This window comes from Vidua macroura, chromosome 25 (assembly GCF_024509145.1).
Source record: "Vidua macroura isolate BioBank_ID:100142 chromosome 25, ASM2450914v1, whole genome shotgun sequence".
Classification (NCBI taxonomy): Eukaryota; Metazoa; Chordata; class Aves; order Passeriformes; family Viduidae; genus Vidua; species Vidua macroura.
The window spans coordinates 2,561,398-2,582,666 of NC_071595.1; the positions used below are offsets into that span (position 1 = coordinate 2,561,398).

A 21,269-nucleotide genomic window follows, 5' to 3' on the forward strand; every position below is an offset into this window, starting at 1 on the left:
GGGCGGGGCTGGCAGCGTGTCCGGGGGGCTGCGGAGAGGGGCCGGGGGGCCCGCGGGCGGTGCCCGGTGGCGGGGCCGGCCCGGGCGGGACAAAGAGCGGCGGCCGCTCCCGCGCTGCCCTTCGTGAGGGGATTCAAATGGCGGCCCCGCCCGCCCGCGCGCCGCGGCCGCTCTGCCCCGGGCCCGCCTGGCAACAGGCGGGGCTTGTCTCCCATTGGCGGAGCGGGCGAGCGGCGCGCTCCCATTGGCTGCGGCCGCGCGGCCCCGCGGAGGGGGGAGGAGGGAGAGGGTGTTAAACGGCGCAGGACGCGGCCGCCATTTTGTGAGGGAGAGTGAGGGGCGGTGTGGAGCGGAGCGAAGCGGATCGAGCTCTGGGGGCGGGGGTCGGATAGTAACGGCGGAGCAGCGCGGGGTCGGTTCCCGGAGGGCCGTGTGTGTGTCCGTGCTTGTGGGCGAGCGGAGCGGACAGAAGTCGGTAAGGGCGGAGCGGTGCGGGAAGGGCCGGGCGCGGCCGCCGCCATGTTGTGCTCCGTTGTTGGGGAAGGGGAGACAGGGGGGTCCCGGCTCCCCCAGGTGTTGGTGAGAGAAGGGACAAAGCTCGGAGGCGAAGAAGCTCCGGTCAGCGGGAGCAGAGCTGGGCCGGGGCCGGTGACGTTATCTCGGCTTTTGGTTTCAGTCCAAACAAGGCGGAAGCTGGAAATGGAGATGGGCGGCTCCTCTGGAGCTCTGGGAGGGATGGGCAGGGGGCTGCTGAGTTTGGAGAGTGACAGGAGCTGAACAGACTCGAGTGCGTCAATATTAAAATCTCAGAGATCCCAGGACAAGACAAGCCATGAGCAAAACAGGAAATTAGTGTAAGACTTAAGGAATTACTTGACTAACGAAGGTTAAAGAAACAGCTGACAGATGACAAATGAAGCCCTGTGATGGCTGGGGAAGGGTTTGGACACTGTGGGCACCTCCTGTATTGGTCCCAGTTCCCAAAGTATTTTCCATTGTACTTTACTTTTTCTTTACTGAAACGAAAGGGATAAAATTCTTGATTGTCTGTTAAAATGCTGTGTAAGACAGAGCATGAGCAAAATGTTGTTACTTGGGATATGCTAAGTATGGTGGTGAACTTTATGTAAGTAGAGAAAAACAAAGCTGTGTGATTTTGGGTGGGGTTTTGGCGTTTTGTGTGTAGCATGTTCTCATCTTTAACGTATAAACAGACCCAGCTGACTCTGAATTATTTCCGCTTGCCCTTTTTTCCCACCCCAAAGTGAAACAATTGTTTCCGTAATCTGAATGGAAATTTGTTTCTCGTATCTGCAGCAGGACTTCTCCCTTGGAGCTTCTGTGCCGAGAATCTGATGTTGGGCTCGGCTCCCTGGCTGAAGACAGCAGATCAGCCCATGAAAACTTCTATTCCCAGCCAAAGGAAGGAGTCCAGCACAAGGCAGCACCTCTTCTTTCAGGCTTGGAAGCAAGAAAGGGGGCAAGAGTTGGGAAGTGTGGAATCGGAGAAGACCACTGAGAGGTAAATGGAGGTGGGAGAGGGGAAATAAACATCGCAGGGAAGTGCTGTGTATGCTGTGCTGGAGTCTGGGCTGGGCTTTGGGAATTGCATGAAATCTGCTCTTTGAGGTGCTTTTCAGTTCATTTTATCAGAGCAATTCTCAAACTTACTAGGAAGTCTGGGGAGTGGCTTTATCAGTGCAAACTTTGCCCAATCTTTAGGTGCTAACAGGCTGAATTTAAGTGTCTCTAGCACTCAATATTGACTGATTAAATCTGGCTCTGCATTTTCTGAGCAAGGTTTTGTCAGTCCCATTCCTCCAGTTAGACCTTTTCTGAGGAGAGAAGTGGTGTGTTTAGAGCGAGTTTTGGTAGGTTGACTTTTGTCCCTTTGCTTGAAATCTAAACATTCTCTGAAATACTTTATTAAAGGAAAAAAAGAGTAATAAAGACTTAATCCTGACTTGTTTTTACAGGTGACATTTAAGTTGAAGATGGGTGGTGGAGAAAGATACAACATTCCCGTTCCCCAGTCAAGAAATACCACCAAGAACCATCAACAACTTAAAAACAGGCAGAAGAGCAAAGACCCCAATTCTCAGATGAAAACCTACGTGAAGAAGGAAAGAGGCCACGGCTGCGGCTCCTCTCCTGGTGCATGGCAGGCCATGCAGAAAGGGGGGAAGAACAACGTTCACTTCCCCAAGAATCCCAGTTGGAATCCTGCTCTGTCCAATCACAACCTGTTGTTCACCCCTCAGAGCAACCAGAACTATGCTGGAGCCAAGTTCAGTGAGCCACCCTCCCCAAGTGTTCTGCCTAAGCCACCAAGCCACTGGGTACCTGTTTCTTTTAAACCTTCTGATAAAGAAATAATGACATTTCAGCTCAAAACCTTACTGAAAGTCCAGGCCTGAGGTGTAACTTGTGTGATTTTCAGAAATGATTTTGACTGTCAGGGTTTCAGATTTGAGCATTGCTATTCCAAACTCCAGGTGTGCCAGGACCAGGTGTTCTTGCTGCATGTAGTTAGTCACTTGGAGAGGGGTGAAAGTTTACATTCCCCTCATCTTTTACCTCAAAAGTTCAGTGCTGTGTTCACCTCACTGTGAAATAGATATTTTCTTGAAAATCAATCAAATCCTGAGCAGTCACCATTTACTGTATTTAAGAATAAATGGGACTGTGTGCCAAAATTGGAATTGTGGCTTTGAATTGTTAGAAAACCACCTTTTACCTAACTTAATGCAGCATGAACTGAAACTAAAAACGCACTGAAAACTTTAGTCAGGTTATTTGCTGCTTTTCAGACTGGTGTGAGATTTGCTGAACACTCTGCAGAGCAGAAACCTCCACCTGGGCACACGGGGAGGTGCAGCTGATTCTCTTCCCTGTCCCTGTGAGCTTTAGTGGCACTCCTGCAGTGGTGGGTGAGCGTTTCAAGCCCGTGACTCCCATCTGGAATGTTCTGGAAGGGTGTGGAAGAACTCCTCAGGCAGATCCAGCTGTGCTTCCCAGGAATCTCCATGAGTGCCAACTAAAGAGCTTGCATTGCCAGGTGACTGCCAAAAAAACTCCCCCAAATCCTTTGTGTGCCCACTGCACTGAGGAGTTCTAAACCACATTTTTGTTATAATTTTCTGTAAAAAAAGGTGGAGTAGTTCCTTTGTTTGGTCTTAAGTTGGTTCCCATGTAACAATTAATAGTTTGGGGCAGGTGTTAGATGTTCTCACAGGGAAGACAGAGCCATGTAAATACATGTAAAACATTGTAGCATATGTAAATTTCTGCTGGGCTTTCCTGCACAGAAGTATTTTTAGTACAAAACTGCTGAATGTAAGATGACCATGTTGAGTACGTGGCCTGGTTTAAAAAAATGATATTTTGTTTAAAAAAAAAAACTTAAAAAAAAAAAAAAGACATTTGTGGCTGTGCCCTACACTTCACATGCAATGAATATGCACATTGTATTTGGTTCTAATCTCATTTTTTTAAAGTAAAATCAGTGCAAAAAAGGCTTATTTAGATTTTTTTTTTAATTAAAGAGAAAAAAAAAACCTTAAAAAAAAAGCTGCTGGAGTTTCAGATCCTCCTGTTGTGAGTGTGTAGGAGAGGTGTGTGTTCAGTGATGAAAAAACACTGAAATGTTCCAAATCAAGTGTTTCACAAGAAATGCAAATGCCTGGGCTCAGGTGCTTGATAAAACTGAAGGACTGTAATCATTCTGTGTTTCTGAAATGCATCAGTGCTCTGTAAAACAACATTTTCTCCCAACCTTTGCTAAAATCCCTCAGCAGAGGGCCCAGGGCAGGTGGCTCCTGTGTTGTCACCCTCCAGCTGATCCTGCTGGAGGGTGACAACAGGAACAGCCACAGTTCTTTCAAAATACAAGAATTACTTAAAAAAAAGTTCTTTAATTTGAACAGGCCTTTTGCAGATTGTGAAATGTTTGGAGGTGTCTTTCTGTACATTCCAAATGCAGTGGCAGCTGATATGAATGTTTACAAAATTATTGCTCCAAATCACATGGAATTGGCAGTCTCTAAACTTGTGTTGTGACCTGGACCTTCACCAGAGTCTGAGCTGTATCCCAGTTAATTATCTATTCTCCACTTCAAATTGTCAGTTACTGATGACGTGTGTACAAATTGGAAACAAAACATTTAAATAAACTTTTTTTTTTACCCCCTAAAAGCATCTCTTTGTTTTCAGATGGAAATGGAAAAGTGGGATGACCTCATTTTGGCAGTTCCCTTCTCAAGGGAGCTTTCTTTAACTGCAGCCTTCTCCTTCATGCCTTTCCAGTGGTTAGGGAACACAGGGCTGGAGAATTAACACTAATTAACGTTCCTGACAAAACCAAAAGCTGGCGAGGCTGGGAAGCAGCTTGGGGCTCCCTCTCCCACACACTACAGCTGGATTAATTAAGTCAGAAGGTGCTCTCAAGTTATAGTCAAAACTTGTACATTTTATTCCCAATTCACAGGGTTATTTGCACAGATGGAACACAAAACTCAAGAAGAAAGGATGTGGGTGAATAAAACATCAGCATCTCCGATCAAACACACTACAGGGTACAGAGTCTTCCCTTCCTACAATAGTCTCAGCAGCAAGAGCATCTTTAGACAAGTATTATAGCAATGGACTACAGACTTTTTTAAGCAAGTTACAAGATAAATGGAGAAAACCAGCAATTCTTAATGGGTGATTATGTCCTAAAAATGTGTCAATTTTATCCCTTTGTACTTCAGAATGTTCATCTGCCCCGTCCCTGGCAAGGCCCGAGCAGCAGCGCTGTGCGTGGCTGCACTGCCCTTCTCTGAGCACCCCGAGCTGTCACCAGACTCAGCAGGCAAGAAAAAAAGCTCTGTCCAAGCAGAGAGCTCCAAACATTATTGAAACCAAAAGATTCCACTTTGAGTAAAACCATGATACTGTACATTAAACATCTTGATAAGACATAGAAAGGATAACATTGAGCTTTCAGAGACCAGTCTATCAGAGTCCCTAATTAAACACCCAGCTACTTAACCACTAAATTGAAGATTTTTAATTACCAGTTGGGTGCATGGACTTTAGGTGAAAAAGAAGTTCCAATAGAGCCTTCTATGACTGCTGACACCAATCGATTCGCTGCAGATATTTTGGAGCACAGCCATTAATTTCAGCAGAGGGTTTTTTTTTTGTTTGTTTTTTTTTTTACACACTACTTCAATTCTACAAATTTTGCAGGAATGACAAAATCTAGATTTACCACAGAAAAACGTAATTCCCACCATTCTTGAGACTCCAAAAGAAAGATATCTAGACATGATCTTTTGTAGCCTGCAAAGTTCTTGCATTCCAGCTGTGCATAACCTGCAGGAAGCTTGCACAAGTCAGGCTCCTGCTTTTTTTAGGGCAGGACTGGGATACCTGCATCAAGGAAGGGAGATGTTATCTAGATGGGCTGTGGCTTGATTTGCATGAATGCATAAACATTCCCTGCCCTTTTGGCCACATCCTGCTAACTCTTCCCCAACTGAAAGGCCCACAGAACAGCTTCTTCACAATTTTTCCATGGGAGCAAGAACTAGGACAACATCTTTATTCATGCACTCTTGAAACATCGTGGGTTTGTGTTCGGCTTTTCTGGCTTGTTCATATACACAAGTCAAGTCAAAGTTTAGTCCTACCTCTGGGAGAGAAAGAAAGAACCATCAGAACTGGCAGACACTACATTATACTTGCAATGATCTGGCTTTTCAAAACAAAAATTAAACTGTGCTATACATAAATGCTGAGGCACACAATATAAGGACATGCTGACACAACAGTTAAGGAATAGTTACTGTTACTCTGCCTGGACATGGAGATTTCTCCTCCCTCCTCCCACCCTTCCAGCTCCAATTCCAGCTGGACCAGCACCACCATCAACCACAGCAATGCCTGCAGGCCCCTGACACAGACACAGCCACGCTCTCCCCACCACTCAGTCACGAGGACCCCTCTCAAGCAGGAGTTAGTCATGAAGACTATATTTATATATATAAATCTATACAGCTGAAAAGAGTGGGGGTTTCTGCTGCTAGAAGCAGAAATAATCACAGCTCAACTTATAAAGGGTGACAGTGGCTTTACGAAAGCAATTCAGTGCTTTACAGAGGATTTTTGTCTTTCAGCTGGGCACACACCAGTGCCAGGAGGCAGCTCCATCCCTGTTGCTACCTCCCACAGAACCACTGCTGGCACCAGTTTTGATATGGCAATTACAAATCCTTATGGTGATACTATAATTTTGATTCTGTATGAATCTTCAGACATTGTTTTTAAATAGTTTCATAACCTGGCTAATAATATCTGAATTATAACCTATGGGGCAAGTCCATCCAGCAATAATGGAAGTTAATGGCAAAGAAAATTCAATAGATTAGAATACAACTTATGCTTAGTGTTCTCAGTTTGTCTTGTACCCCTTCAAAAATGTGAAGTGACATTTATTCAGACACTAAATGAAAAATTCCTGCCTTTACTGAAATACCATAGTAAGGATTTTACTCCATAAGGGATGGATAGCTCTACTCCTAACCATGCTCTGGAGTCAAATTCTAAAGCTACAATAATTCCAGTGGATCAGTATTTCCTTCATTTTTTTATTACAGCATGTTTGCTAAATTTACAGCAAGCAGAAAATAAGCTGGGTCTTTAGTTATTTTGATCAAAACATCGATGTTTTAAAGGTAGTACACAATATTTGTTAAAAAGAACATATAAAAATACCTTTTTAGAAGCCTCTATAAGAAAGGAAATACAAAGTTTAATCCCACAACTTTCCTTTGCTAGAGCTGCACGCTACTGCTACAGTTTTAAATAGACTTTTTGCTGTTTTTAAACTATACATCCAGGAAAGTCTACAAAATTAAAGGAACGTGCATATAAATGATTGCATAGCAGAACATGAACATTAACTGCAAACAGTAAAGAAAAAGTTAGAAATACTATTAAATGTACAAAGGTTCTAGGATCAACCCCTAAGCACGTTCCGCTGACAAGATCCCAAAGCCATCTGCGCTTCTTGAAAGGCCCTGCTGAAACACTAAACCCAAACCCTAAAACATTTCTCTGAAAAGGAACTTTTGGAAATCAATGTCTTTATATGCTACAGACATCAGACAGAGAGGAACACTTAAGTGTTTGATGGTGGCTTTTGAAGGTAAAGAGAAAAAAAACCAAAACAATGCCAAAATCCATTTCCATAACAAAGGATCTTGCCTTCTAGAGAAATACTGGTAAGATTACACACTGGGCTTGTTATTTTTCACGTTCAATTTTCTAAATATACTGTATTAGTGATAAACTACATAACTAGAGATGCAGCTCTTGTTCATATCCAACTTCAAACATTTGTTCTGAAGGAAAATGAAATCTTGTAACCAAACCACTATCCATTCTGAGGAAGGAGTGATTCAGACTTGCTTGACCAACTGCTTTTTTGCTGTGTAAAAAGCAAGCAAGCCTGGTAACCCAGGGAGATGGCTACAGTTTGATACCTATGAATACACCAACTAACCACAGGAGTCATTGGCATAAAAGTTTAGTTCTTATATACTGTACACACACAACTCGAAACAATCTACTTGTATCTAACAGCAGGGAAACTAAGCAACTTTATGGTTAACTGCTCACTAAAATTGAGAATAGATACAAAAAACTGCATAAAATGTACACACAACCTAATATTTAGTTGCTCTGCCGTTTGCTGAAATCTGAATTTAGATCTTCCATTTCAAGGTGGGTTTTTCCCCTCACATTCAGCACCAGCAGCCAGGGCAGAGGCAGTGAAGCCTCTATCCCGAGGGGTCACACACTGCACAGGCTCTGAGCGAGCTCTATGACCAGCTCTCTGCCCATGTCGTACGTGCAAGGTTAGTACCATCTCTCCAGACTGCAGGCTAAAGAGAAATCTCCCAAATCTCCCTCCACAGAGCTCCATGTGCCAACCTGCTGGTGCTGGTGGGCACGGAGAACACTGAAACCTGCCCTGGAGCCATGGAAACAAACTGCCAGTCTGATTTCCCAGCAGCCAGTGTTGCACTACAGCTGTCCAGTTTTCCTTTTTCTCACAAACTTTATAGAGTTGAAGAACCAGTTAAAAAGCTGGTTTAACTGCCCAGCACAAACTGGTACCAATTTCTCTATGGGTGTGACATTTGTAAAAGGACAATGTTGCAAGTTACGATCAATCAAGTCATCACCAAATATCTAAGCATTAAAAATGCAAATCTTTACAAAAATATACATAGAGACACCACAACCAAATCAGTAGCTGCCCATGACATTTAACCAAGTGGACAATCTCTCTCCCTCTCTCTCTCTGTGGCTTCTCAACACTGTTTTAATTTCAACCATTGTTGGCTACAGGGAAAACTGACAAAGAAAATATTTTTTAGCACTGTTGCAACATCATATTCCTGATAATTTAAGTAAACTGAACTGTGTGTAAATGAATCTTACATGCCTAAACCAACATGGATACACTGTTAGTGGCCACTGGACTTGGGACTAGTCCAAGACCTCGATCTGGATTTTGACCTAGATCTAGAATGTGATCTTGACTGTGATTTGGATCTAGCTGGTTCTTTTTTTCTCGACTCCTTCTCATATCTTGAGCTGGACTTATAGTGTGTTTTAGAATCTGTTTTAGAGGTGCCTCTAGATTTGGTGTGAGATGCAGACCTAGACCGTGATTTAGCCTTCATTTCTTTCTTGGGCTGTGACTTGGATCGTGATCTTGAATTGGACTTAGATCTTGAAAAAGATCGATTGCGGTGTTTGAACCTATCAGAATAAAGGGGAGAGAGGAGATTTGAATGTAAAAACACTATTCTTAGACATCTAGTACATCAAAAATTGTTTACCGTTTTTGCAGGAGAAACTTTTTTTTTAAACCTATAGTTAAAGGAATACAGTGATCTAGCTTGCAATTTAAAGGGTGTAAAAAGTGGTTTTTTACCTATCATTGTCCGAATGGCTTCTGCTACGACGAGGTCTTCCAGTAGGTCTACTGCTAAAAAGGTACATCAGAAAAAGTAAACGGTGACAAATACCTACGTAAATGTACAAATACTTAACACATTCTATTTTCAAGCTGTGCATTTGCTTTTAGTTATTCTCCAATGCAGCACAGAATCGTTTCATTCATTACTCCTGATCAGATGCAGCATGCAAGGTATGCAACTCCCAGCGGTTACTCCCACGATAGAAAAAAAAAGATTATTCCGAAGTGTAACAATTAAATAGCGTGGTGTGTCTGTGCTGTGCAGCTGAGGCCAGCCCCACACATTACACTTACTTTCTGGGACTATAGGATCTTCTATAGCTGTAATCAAAGGAGCGACTCCGAGACCGTCTGCGCTCGTAGCTGCGACTCCGAGACCGCCTGTATCTGTCATAGTCATCGTAACGAGAAGAACTGTACAGATTCCTCCCTTCCTTGGCTTTCATTTGGTTTGGTGCTGTAAAAATAGCAATATTTGCAGGTGAAGAAGATGCCCTACTTTTTCCCCTCAAGGTCTAAGCCATGTATTTGGTGTTAAGCAGAAAGGTTCATTTGTGATTTGATGTTTATGAAGGGACAGGTGAGAGGCTGCTCTGTGCCACTTGTTTTGTGCTGCTTGAGCCACTGGACACAAATTAATGCAGCCTTGGGGGCACTGTAAATCTAGAAGGCAAAACAAACAAACAAAAAAACCCTCAAAACCAGTTAGAAAAGAGTAATGCTCCATAAAACCAGAACACAGAGCTGGCCAAGGTGATTTCAGGCCAGCTGGAAACTGGTATGGCAGGTCAGACCCATGACTGACACATTCTGACATTCCTGAATTTACCCAGAGAGTGAAAGCTAATTAAACACTTTTTCCCGACTGCACAGCACCATCATCACACCTGATCCACAGCTGTCTTCAATGATTAAAGGCCCAGCTTATACAAAAGCTTTGGTGGATACCACACAAAGGGAAGTCTGATTCCAAAAGGAACCCCTCAGTAAACAATTCACTTTCACTCTGCAGCTTAGTTATTAAAGTAATTAAGAATGAATGAACCTATTAGTCTTCCACTGTATTTCCTCTAAGCAGCGCAGCTATCCTTCCTCTGTATCAAATTCAAACCCAAAGATCATGCTCTAAGTGTTTTAAACACGCTGGAACAAACATCCTCTGTACTAAACGGCTTCAAATTTTAAGTTTTTAGTGCTGCTTGGAAGACATTAAGGCGGACTTAGTTAAATTTTTTCAGAAACTTGTTAGAAATCCCAATGTTTATACACAGGGCAGAAACTTGTCCTTTGGAGTGTAGAATTTCCATTGACTCCATTAAAGTTAATTGTGAGGACTTGAGGGAGAACTGGACAGTCAGGTTGTTTCTCTGAGAGCTGTAACTAAAGACCTTTAAGTTCTTTTTATTCCCAGGCATCACATGAGTATTACGGACCTGGTTTAGACCAACAGGGCTGAGCCAGGTTTTACAAATTTGTATCTCCCTGCAAATGAAGACTATGCACACAAACAACAGATTAAAAGACCTAAATTCTCTTTACACTTATCTGTTCAGAAAATACAACTTCTGCTCCACCTTGAACTGAGATGACTTTAAACTGACTTTTATCCTGAAGCCAAATGAAGACATGACCTCAATCCTGGAAATCACACAGAGCTGCACAGAAAGCTCTGAAGAAGGACTGTGGTGACTGCCGTACTTAGTTATCCATTTATAATTAAACGAGTCATTAACAGTTACTGGATGAAAGGCAGAGCATCCACGTGCTATTTATATACAATAAGAACATATCACAACAATTAGCAGCACGTGCAGTGCTGGGTGCTGAAACCCAGGCTAAATCCAGGGAGTGATAAAATCCAGGCACTTACTCTTGCGGTCCCCCTGTGCAAACTGGATTTCTATTTGCCGACCACAAATCCACTTTCGATCCAAATTATGGAGAGCATCTTCTGCATCACGGACATCTTCAAATGTGGCCAGTGTTAAGGTACTTGGGAATTTGAGCAGTTTAACAGATTTGGTATTTAAAATAAAAATTTTCAAGTTATTTTACAGCCATGTTTTAAGTTTTTTTGTCATGCTACTCTACACACTAGTGTTTTTTTTTAATTAACCACCATCTATCTTAGAACTCCTGTTATAAAATTAAAATCTTGTAATATGACTATGAATTTATCCATTAGCAAGCACTTGCTATGTGATACTCTTAATTTTTTTTCTTCTCCCACTTGTACTTATGCAAAGAAAACAAAGGTATCCTTTCAAAACACACTTGTTAATGGTCATTTAGTTCTCTCCACTACATTGAGTTTATTAAAATTAAGCCCTAGTTCTCAAATTATGTTGGAGATACCAACAGCAAATGTTAATTATTAACTTTGGAATTGGAATAAAGGTTTCCTTTTTTGTTTTAAGCAACTGATTTTAGGTGTAACTGATGTCATGTCACAGCCCTGTGTGCAGAGCCTCCCCAGTGTGAGAGAAGAGCAGACACCGGGAGCCCTGCACTGCCACTCAGGGCCAAGGTACAGTGACAGACATTTGTTTTAATACTGGAATTTACACCCTTAATTCCAGCTTGTGGGACCCAAAACAATGAGCTGCCTTTCTCCTCCAGGCCACTCATTTCTCAGCAGGAGAGAAACTTCCATTTCATTCAGACCACAGTTACAGTAGCACTCACAAGAGAAATATTACAGGTTTTGTCAATGGACTAAACCAGAATAATTCATCAAATTACTGCTTACATGACAGACAGAAGAGAAACTGTTACTCTGTAGGATACATCAGGTATGACTCCTTTAATCTTGGCCACCATTCAACTTCATCTTGACCTTTAACTCTTTAAGTGCTTGTCAGAAGGACTTGTCATGAGATGCTTGGCCAAAAATGACAGATGGCTTTATCTTTAACTTTGAAAAACAACCTTTTCCCCCTTTTGTAGATAAAGCGAAGCTTTGTCTCCCATTATGGCTTGTCCTTCTTCCAGCTTTTCTTTATTTTTTCTTTTCCCAAACTCTCCCTTCTCTTCAAGCCTGATCCTTAAGAGGTCTTTGGCTTGTCTACTTGCCTTAATTGTTGAACTCTACTCTAAAGGTTCTTTCATGCTTTCTCTTTGGGGTCGCCATTACTGTACAGCTTTACATTCTGAGGCAACAACAGAGGACAGCAAATTAGGGGACAATATTAAAGAAAGAAGTTCACCTCATTTTTTACACAATCTGATTTTGATCAAGTGATTGCAGTTTCCATTTGTTAAATTAACAATGAACAGCAGCCACATTTTGCTAAGCACAACTTTACTTACACACCAGTGATAATAGAAACGTGCTAGACAATTTTGAGTCAGTGATAAATTTTCATTTAAATCATATAGTATTAATTTCAGTGACATAAGCAAGCTTTTATACTACTGGACTTAAGTTTTGCAAAAAAGGCAAAGAACAATTGAGAGAAGTTAATCTTCAAAAATAACGAAACACCACGACATAAGTAAGACACTTATTAGATACAACACAAAAGTAAAACTGCTTTTTCATTTAGATTGGTTACCTCTTACACAAACTTGAATTTCAAACTTCAACACCCCTCACTAATGAGCCATCTGAAGAAAGGATATTGAACATAGGCAAATCCTCTGGGACGTCGGGTGTAGAAGTCAAGTGGAACGTAAACATCAACTATAGGCCCATAACGACCAAACTCCCGGCGCAAGTCTTCGGACCTGCAACACCACAAACACCTGATATGGCTTTGGCACTGCCTGAGGTGCCACAAAACAGCCACCGAAATGAAACAAAACAAGCAAAAATCAAATCTACAATTAATATCACCATCCCTGGTTTTTGGAAGCATTTGGTGGAGGATGAAAGTAGGAAAATGGTTTTTTTTGGGAGGAAAAGGTGTTTGGGCAGTTCCCTGGTGGCGGCACATGGAACTTTTCTGAAACACTCAAGTCTCAAGACGCTCAAGATACACCCTGGCAGTTTGAAACCAGCCTTCAGCTTAACCCTAAAATAAAAATGTAAACTGAGAAGTGATGCACACCAGTTCATTCACTGCAGCCAGGATTGGCACAAAGTGAAAGAAAGGATTGTCAAATTATCGTTATTATTATTCAAGTACCTCGACAGTGATTTTGCAACACACAAACATCAATTAGGAGATCCAAATAAACATTATGAGACCAAACCAGTCACCCAAACTCATTTCCATAGAATAATCAATACTTACAACCACATCAAACAGAAGGGATCTCAGTGAGCAGCCACTCATGCCCTCGGGGTAGTTTTTCCTAAGAGTTGGCTTTAGAGAGCTGAGACAAAACTGTTCAGCTGCAACTACCCCTGGAACAGCAGCCTCTCCTCAACAGAGGCTTCTTACTCACATCAGCTCCTCACATTTAATTTGAGGACAAAAACCTGCATGAGAAGATTGATGCAGTACCATATTTGGGTGGTATGTGACAGTTACTACTGGTCTTTAGTATTTCATCCTTTCTCTTGCACCAGTTGGGAAACAAATCTCAACAGTCAGTGCTGGCAGAAGGGAACTACCACCAGCATGGAGATCTCACAATGAAACCACCTCCAAGAACTCTGTGCTTAAGGTGAATCCTCAACAGGATCCACATGATTGTAAAGACTTTGGAAGTAATCATCCTCAGCTGTTCTCAAAGTAAAATAAACTATTGGAAAAATGATCAGATTCATGGGAAAAAGAGTAAAAAATTTAATTTCATTCCATTCCATCGTGCCCACAGTACTGTTGACTGATGAACAACTTTGGTCCAAGTCGCCCAGGCAGAGTTGGAAAACGCACATTTTTTAGGACTGGAACTTACAGGGATCGCCGTACAAATTCTACACAAAAATAACAACACAGGAGCGCTCTGACAAATGCATTCCGTGCCAACAACGCCCTGGAAATGTTCCACAGCTGATAGCAAACACCAAAGGTGTTGCTGGTCACTAAACTGCCCAAGTGAAATGAGGAACACCGGCAGCTCACTGAAAGCATACAAGGGATAAATAAGAACCTGTACAACGTTCTGGTTTTGTCGCTTCAATTCCCTACGAGAACTTCTCTCACCGCACATGTTTAGCCCTTACGGGCTCTCGGAACCACGCGATTATAACGGAGACCAAGCATTGCTTCCCTCGGCTCCGGACTGAGCGTCCCGAGAGGCCCCAGCACACAACAATCACGGCAGCAACACTCCAACTGCACCGGCAGCAGCTCCCACGCTAACGGGACCTGCCACGCCAGGAATTTTGGGCATAAATGCTCTATTTTCTCCCATCTAGCAGCAATACTGCATTTCCAGAGGAGCATCCCAAACTCCGGCGGCTGTCCAGCATCGCCCCGGTGGCACATCCCGCCCGGCTGTCCCGCTGGACACACTCCAAGGCGGCTGCGGGGAGTTTCACTTTGTTGCGGCCCAGCTTTGTTCTTTCTGGACGCTGTTTGGAAACGAACCCGCGTGGAGAGGCGGGGAACGAGCAGCATCGCGAGGAAAATGGAAGGCAGGGCAGGGAGAAGGGACAAGGCAAAACGGGGGAAGGGAGCGGGCCGGGCTCGCCCCCTTCCCTCCGCCGGCTGCGGGGGGACCCCCGCGGCCGCGGCCTAGCGAGCCCGCCAAAGCCTGCGCGAGCCCCCGCTCCGCCCCCACTCACCGGGTGTCGTCGGCCACGTTTCGCACGAAGAGCGAGGTGTTGGGGGGCCGCAGGTAGCGGGACATGTCGGCGGCGCTGGGGCAGACGGCAGGAAGGAGAGGAGGGAAGGAAGGAAGGAGGGAGGGAAGGAGCGAGCGCGGCCCGGGCGCGGCGGGAGCGGCTGAGGCGACCCTGGGGGAGCTGCACCGCCCGCCCGCGCGTCGCCTCTCGCGAGACTTCCCGGAGCGGGGAGGGGGGGGGGGGCTTCCGGCGAGAGCGAAACGCGGCGCCAAAATCCTGCCCCGCTCCGGCAGCGCGCATGCGCCCCGGCTCCGCGCGGGAGCTCGCGGGCCCTCCGGCGCGCGCCGCGCATGCGCGCTGCCCCCCCGCGCGGGGCCTCGCTTTTCCCGCCGAAAGAGAGGGAAGGGGAGCGCGCGCGGGGCAAGATGGCGGCTGCGCCCCCGCCGTGAGGGGAGAGCGCGGCCCGGCCTTGTGCGGCTGCCTCAGAGCGCCGTGGCTCCCTCCTGTGCAGCCAGCTGGCTGTAACGCCCTTCCTGGGGCTCAAGGGATCGCTGTCCTGTGGCCTTGCTGTTGTAAAATGTGGAGTATGTAGAAGTTCTGTTAAGAAAAAGATGTTCTTTGATGTTTTTATGCTTTCAAGTCTAATCAACAAGAAGGGAGATGTAACCCGTGAAAACGGCAGCCAACAAGCTTTAAGTGATGTCCCTGAGTTAGAATAACAAATTGGTAGAACTGCCTTGTTAAGGTTTAGGGCTGGACATGCTTCGATGATCTCAGGCCTAGGGGGAGGTTAACAAAGCTTGAGAAAAAAGGATGCCCGCTGATAGGGGACACAAAGAATGCAGAATTTATGGGCCATCTGGCAAGAACTCTCAAGGTAAGGAAGAAACTAATAAACCCAACTCAACAACTGTGCTGAAATGATCTCCAACTGGGCAAAATGTAATTTTACATTTGCAGGGGCAGGTCATGACCACCAACCCACAGACCACTGACCCAAAAGGAGAGAACGGGACTAATTAGCATGAGAAACAACAGAATAATTAATCAACAGAAGATAGAATACTAATTCAGAACTATGTGACTTGTAGCCGAGGCACACTAATTCCTTTGTTTGCTAAAATGTGTAAATAGTAATAAATTTCCATCGTTGGTGTGCTTGATTTGTGAACTCCCACAGGGCCCCAACTGTGCAACACTGAAATAAATGACCAGTGTGTCTCTGGAGTGTGTAACTATTGTTGCATAGAGAGTAATTAATCCAATTTTTGTGGAGAACACAGTTACCCAGAGCCCTGCTGAGCCCCAGGAGTTTTCATCAGACTGTTTGCACAGGACCAGCCCTTTCCATTAAAGCCATTTGTGTGATGAAAACAATACAGGTGGTGGGTGGAGAGATTATTTCTTACTATGCTCATGTGTGACTCACATAAAGGTGGATAAAAGGCACGTCTGACCCAACAGCCACAGGGTTTGGTGAAGAGTGCAATGAAAATATCTGCATTTTCATGTGAGGGATTTTCAGCAAACTTCTGCAGGGACAGAAGGACTTCAAGCTGATGCTTGTGTCTGCCACCAGTGTATTTTCATCTTTATTTTTAATATTCATGAATGAAAACTGGTGGGAGGACATTGCTGTTCATATCTTGGCAATCTCACACTAAGAAGTGCCTGATTTTTGCAGGTTTGGAATGACAGATGATTCAAGTTTGAATGGCAGATAAAGTTCAGTCACTAACACAGGAGATGTGCAGACATATACAGTTCCAAAAAAAAAAAAAAGAATTTATGTGGTTCTGTGTTCAGGGTCTGTGTGCAGGACTCAACAGAGAAGGGAAGGGGATCTCTGACCATGTTTTTTGCATTTAATATTTACAGTTAGCATTTTTCTGCATGCAAGCAGCATGTTGAGTTGTTACCTTGTGCAATATAAACACAGATCTGCTCACACAAATTATTAAAAGAACCTAAAAATCAAGCCAAGAATGCACATCAGAGACTGGAATTGTGGTGGGAGTGCTTGGCACAAAGCAAAAAAGAAAAAAAATTACACATATTCTGTAATAATGAATTTACCAAAGAGTGGACTTTGATGGATAGAAATCCATGCTGCCAGGATTACCTTGTCAGAGCTTGTCAGATTGGGAGTCAAAATTTTGAACAAGATCCAAGTTGGATTATAAATACTCCAATGGAGTCCTTCACAGAAAAATGCACTTGTTTTTGTGGAATAGTGAATCCAGAGCTGCCATCTCAGCCTGTTCTGCCATCTAGGAATGCTAATTCCTTTGGGCCATGGGACACAGATCTCAGTCTGATCAAAATCCTTCAGGTTTTGACTGCTTCACATAAGGACCTACGCTGAATATTCCACCCAAATCTGGGGTGCCCTGTGGCAGAAGGACATTGCCAGAAAGATGGGAAAGATTGGCACCATTGCTGGAAACATGAAATCATTGCAATTGTGAAGAAAGCCAGGTGAAGTGTTCTTTTAATTTTTTAGAATTTTAGCCATTAGGATGACTTAGTTTAAGTTCTAAATAAAGTTAGTGTGCTTTTAATGTGTAGTATTTACAACAATCATTTTATAACAGGTTTGAAATGAGTAATGAAGGATCTCTGCCTTGGTTTAGAAATAAACCTGAAGCGTCTTGCACGTTCCATCCTCCAGTTTGCAGGTACAGACTTTGCTCCTTGCAGACCTGCAGCATTCTGTGAATTTCCTGCTGGAAAACCACAGTGTGTGTTTGGTTTCAGGGTGTGTTTGCAGCAGTTACCCAGCAACTTCCACAGAGAAGGTGCTGAGTTCTTGGGTGGCTTTTTGCAGCACAAGTGCCTTGAAGCAGCTTCCTCCTCCTCCTCCTCCTCCCTGAGTTTTACCAGCCCTGATTTCTGTGCTGTTGATCTTATTTCTAACTCACATGGAATTTAATTCTGGCTGCAGGACTGTGCTTGGCATTGGAGCTGCCTGGGAAGCAAAAAGAGCACAATGATCCTTTGTGCCAGTGAAACTCCCCCTGAGAACAGCCTTATCCCAGAATAAGAATACACTTCCCAAATTGCTTGTGTCACATTGTGTTATTAACTAAAACACAATCTCTCCCCTCACAAACTGCTCTTCTAGCATGGGGAGATGGAAATTCAGCACTCTTCACTGGGATTAAAACCTCCCCATGAGGATTTGAAATTACATTATCAGTCCAGCAACTTTGTTCATGGAGGTCTTGCTCCCAAAACCAATTCTAACAAATCTGCAGTGACTTAAATTATGAAATGGGGCTGCTGATATAATAATAGGATCTAATCAGCAGAGAAATGGTTCTAGGCACTCTAGCTACTGTGTGTTTTATACTTAATAGAGGCACAGGGTCTGAACAAAGTCTGGTTTACTTGAGCTTCACAAACTTGGGCCATGACAAGATACTGGGAGTTCATTGCAACTTGGAAGAATGTTTAATTCTCTTTGCTCTTGTAGTGCCTCTTAATTGTACTGTTGTGTAATTCAGTTTAAGAACAGCCATCCCTATTGTTAATGACTGGTGAGTGCTTCACAGCTTTTAAAATATTGCTGTTTCCATTCCTGGGCCATGTGGTACAGATCAGCTCAACAAATGCCTGATTGTTCTCTGTTGGCCAGGTCATAGAGAACGGGCTTTGGTTAAAGACTAACCTTCAGTAGGAGCAGGAGCTAAAGCTGAGTGTGTTCAGCCTGTGTGTAAGAAGTCAAGGAGCATTTCTGTAGCTTTTGGCTGCTCCCAAGGATTAATGTGGTGAACTGGAACAGTGTGATTTATGTCCAGGTTGGGTTGTCTGGGAGGCAAATTTCTGGCACTCTGAGGACAGAGGGGAAAACACAGTCCTGTAACAAGGGGAAGTGCTGTGTGAAAGGAGGGCAGAAATCATCATGACTTCCTGTACTGTTTGTTCAGATAAAACAGAGATCACACCTTGTGGAAAGTGCACTTTATTTCAGGAATGTAGAGGTATCACAGAGGAGGGGATCTGGCTTTAGACTTTCTTGCCCCTTCTGACAAGCGTTACTCCACCATATGTTATAGTCTGTGGGAGACAAATACACATTGGAACTTTAGGAAATCTATTTATAGGTAAGTGGCAGAAGCATCTGTAACTCATGCATAAATCCATCCTAGTCCACTGTCGCTGTCGAGCAGGACGGGAACAGAGAACTCCAGATCAGAAGGCAAAGAAAATGAGCTCTGATTTATTTCAAATATACTGCTTTATATATAGAGAACATCGAGAAGACTAATTTCATTGGTCTTAGAGTAAAAACATGTCACACCATTGGTGTGCAGTGAATGACGCACAGAGGCAGAGCATATCTATAAACAATGTGAATAACAAGATAGATTAGAGAATTATTTACATTCTTTCCCAACTGTTTCCCAGGCTCTTGCCTGGTTAGAAAACCTTTCTCTTTCTCTCTGACTGAGCTGAGAATATCCACAGTCCACAAGAAAATACAATCACAGTACCTGCCTGTAAATATATGTACAACATTTACATGAAGGAAAAGTTGGAGTTGGTTGTGCTCCTTGGAGAAGCCTTTATCCACAGGGACACTTTGTACACACTATAAGCTAATCAGCATTTTTTCCTTCAGCATTTTTCTGCAAGTGCCCTTATTTTCTAGCACTTACCTCCACCATTTCATTTCCTTTAACTTCCTGCTCATGAGAGAATTTATCTGATTTGCACACCAGCTTCCCGTTGACCAAGTTCACAGTGCACTGTTGGAACATTTAAAAACATTTTTAAAAAATTAGATTTTGGAATTCAATTTGAGTAAGAGGACTAATAAATAGGAAATAAAGTACACTGATGTTTCATGATGACAGCTGTTAATTTAAACTAGAGAGCACAGCATTTGAATAGGAGTTTTAGGAACATTTCTTTTTGTTAAAGTGATAGAAATATTTGCAAATGGAAATGGTAAAAACAAATTCCACTCACACACAAACTGAGGTTTAGGGATAAATGAAGAGATGTCCTATTCTTGGAATGCTTTACCTTTAGCTTCCTGCCATCCATGGTGGTGATGTCAGCCTCTTTGCCGAGTGTAAACGAGTTGGTTACAGATTTGTTTGGTGTTTTGGATGTCACAACGAAGTCGTTGCCTTTTTGTTGTATTTCAACAACAGGCTTAATATCTTTGGCCATTTTGATGGTGTCATCTGGCAACCCTGCAAAAATAGGCAAAACAGGACTTCTTGTTATGGAAATAGCAAAATAGCAAATTGTGCCTTCCAGCAAAGGCACAAAAGATCCAAACCAGTATTGGCAGGTGATGTCCAAGTTAAAAGACAATCCTGTTTTGGATTCCTCTCTTCTCAATGGGCTTTTTGCTCCATTCCTTTTAGTCTGGTTAGTTTTGGTATTATATTTGGTGGTGTGTCAGATTATGCACAGTCTCTTTTCCTAAGGGCTGGCCAGGGGGTGATGATGCTCCATGAAAAGAACCACATGTGCATGACTTTATTTTCCCAGGGAGATGGGAGTTGGGGGAATGTCTGTCCAGTCAGAGCTGCAACAGTGGGAGTACCTCAAACTCCCTTTTTGGGGTGTCCCTGATGTGATTTGAAGGTGTCATTGTCACCAGGAGAGGGATTGGTTCTGTCACACTGTCAGACCAGGCTTTTCAATTGGAACTGGATCTTACTCTCCTGAATATTTCCTATTTACTCTTAAAAACCCCAGGGAACGCTTTACTGGCAAAGGTAAGTGCATATTTATTGGTGTAGCACCTCCTAATCCTCACAGATTAGAGTTGATAATCACTCAGAGATTACTTATCACACGTGAAAATCACTGACAGGTTACTGACCACTTTTCACACGTGTTAATTATTCACAGATTACTGACAGCATTTGTGCTGCAGAAAGGGCTTCTGTACCAACAATTGGGAAGCTGAATAAGTCATGGATGGCTTGTTTCTAGTTATATGTGTTTATAAAATTGCAAGTCAATCAACACAACAACTCTTCTTTCTTTAGGAGCTCATCTAAAATTAAGACAGGGGTTTGGGGGTTATCTGTAACCTTTCTCCGTCAATTTATACAACTTTCACATTTTTTTCACATCCAAATGAAATCAAACAGATTTAACCAAGCAGGGCAGTGTGTCACAGAAAGAAAAGGACAAAATCCGTGGAAATGCAGCAGTAAGAGCTGTGGTGCCCATGATTTGAGGAGGGAGCAGGCACTTACCCAGAGCCTTGAGGAAGGGCTCGAGGTTCTCCTGAGTGTAGATCTGCCAGGTGCCAGTGAACGCCATCGTGTGACACAGCGAGGGCTCCCCCTGCTCACGGGGGTGCTATTTATGGAAACAGAGAGGCCAGCCCAAAATTGTCAGAGGGCTAATTATTAACTGGGAAACAGCAATCATTAATCAATTATTTGTTCTTAATGATCATAACCTCTCGTTCATGCTGCTCTTACCTTGAGGGCTGGGATGTTGTGTTTGTTGTGGGTGACTGACCTCGGGTGATTGTCCATCCTTGCTGGAAAGTGTTGCAGTGCAGCTTCATTTGTTTGC

At 43.5% G+C, this 21,269-nt stretch overlaps 4 protein-coding genes across 8 annotated transcripts in view; 2 read left to right on the forward strand and 2 right to left on the reverse strand.

Annotated features, from left to right (window-relative positions):
• The first annotated feature begins 306 nt into the window (after nt 1-306).
• PNRC2 (proline rich nuclear receptor coactivator 2) lies at nt 307-4,194 on the forward strand. 3 transcript variants are annotated; one of them, XM_053998938.1, is made up of 3 exons: nt 307-475; nt 1,318-1,522; nt 1,977-4,194. In XM_053998938.1, the coding sequence occupies exon 3, from the start codon at nt 1,995-1,997 to the stop codon at nt 2,415-2,417; it is 423 nt and encodes a 140-aa protein (XP_053854913.1). In that variant the 5' UTR covers nt 307-475; nt 1,318-1,522; nt 1,977-1,994; the 3' UTR covers nt 2,418-4,194. The 3 variants fall into 3 exon arrangements, with proteins under 3 accessions (XP_053854913.1, XP_053854914.1, XP_053854915.1); XM_053998939.1 differs by having other exon boundaries at nt 1,321-1,522; XM_053998940.1 differs by lacking the exon at nt 307-475 and adding an exon at nt 595-854.
• A 253-nt stretch (nt 4,195-4,447) lies between these two features.
• On the reverse strand, nt 4,448-14,906 carry SRSF10 (serine and arginine rich splicing factor 10). Its single transcript, XM_053998934.1, has 7 exons — nt 14,715-14,906; nt 12,657-12,763; nt 10,908-11,009; nt 9,332-9,494; nt 8,993-9,046; nt 8,716-8,817; nt 4,448-5,677 (listed from the first exon to the last, which is right to left on the reverse strand). The coding sequence occupies exons 1-7, from the start codon at nt 14,777-14,779 to the stop codon at nt 5,659-5,661; spliced, it is 612 nt and encodes a 203-aa protein (XP_053854909.1). The 5' UTR covers nt 14,780-14,906; the 3' UTR covers nt 4,448-5,658.
• Nucleotides 14,907-15,174: 268 nt separating this feature from the next.
• Nucleotides 15,175-21,269, forward strand: part of GRHL3 (grainyhead like transcription factor 3) — a 103,912-nt gene continuing 97,817 nt past the window's right edge. For 2 of the 3 annotated variants that reach the window (XM_053998908.1, XM_053998909.1), the window contains exons 1-2: nt 15,175-15,591; nt 17,309-17,392. In XM_053998908.1, coding sequence (XP_053854883.1) covers nt 15,554-15,591; nt 17,309-17,392 — 122 coding nt within the window. In that variant the 5' untranslated portion in view covers nt 15,175-15,553. Of the gene's footprint in view, nt 15,592-16,817; nt 17,193-17,308; nt 17,393-21,269 lie in introns of those variants that run through there. The other variant, XM_053998912.1, reaches the window with a different exon arrangement.
• Nucleotides 18,663-21,050, reverse strand: LOC128819035 (fatty acid-binding protein, liver). The gene is made up of 4 exons (XM_053998941.1): nt 20,942-21,050; nt 19,746-19,918; nt 19,376-19,465; nt 18,663-18,773 (listed from the first exon to the last, which is right to left on the reverse strand). The coding sequence occupies exons 1-4, from the start codon at nt 21,006-21,008 to the stop codon at nt 18,723-18,725; spliced, it is 381 nt and encodes a 126-aa protein (XP_053854916.1). The 5' UTR covers nt 21,009-21,050; the 3' UTR covers nt 18,663-18,722.

Coding starts and splice junctions, on each gene's coding strand:
- LOC128819035 (XM_053998941.1), bottom strand. CDS start 21,008: ATGGCGTTCACTGGCACCTGGCAGATCTACACTCAGGAGAACCTCGAG. Junction 19,466..19,745: donor TGGATGGCAGGAAGCTAAAG/GTAAAGCATTCC, acceptor ATGTTCCAACAG/TGCACTGTGAACTTGGTCAA. Junction 18,774..19,375: donor AAGGAAATGAAATGGTGGAG/GTAAGTGCTAGA, acceptor TGTCTCCCACAG/ACTATAACATATGGTGGAGT.
- PNRC2 (XM_053998938.1), top strand. CDS start 1,995: ATGGGTGGTGGAGAAAGATACAACATTCCCGTTCCCCAGTCAAGAAAT.
- SRSF10 (XM_053998934.1), bottom strand. CDS start 14,779: ATGTCCCGCTACCTGCGGCCCCCCAACACCTCGCTCTTCGTGCGAAAC. Junction 9,495..10,907: donor TGCACAGGGGGACCGCAAGA/GTAAGTGCCTGG, acceptor CTATTTTTACAG/CACCAAACCAAATGAAAGCC. Junction 9,047..9,331: donor AGATCCTATAGTCCCAGAAA/GTAAGTGTAATG, acceptor GTACCTTTTTAG/CAGTAGACCTACTGGAAGAC.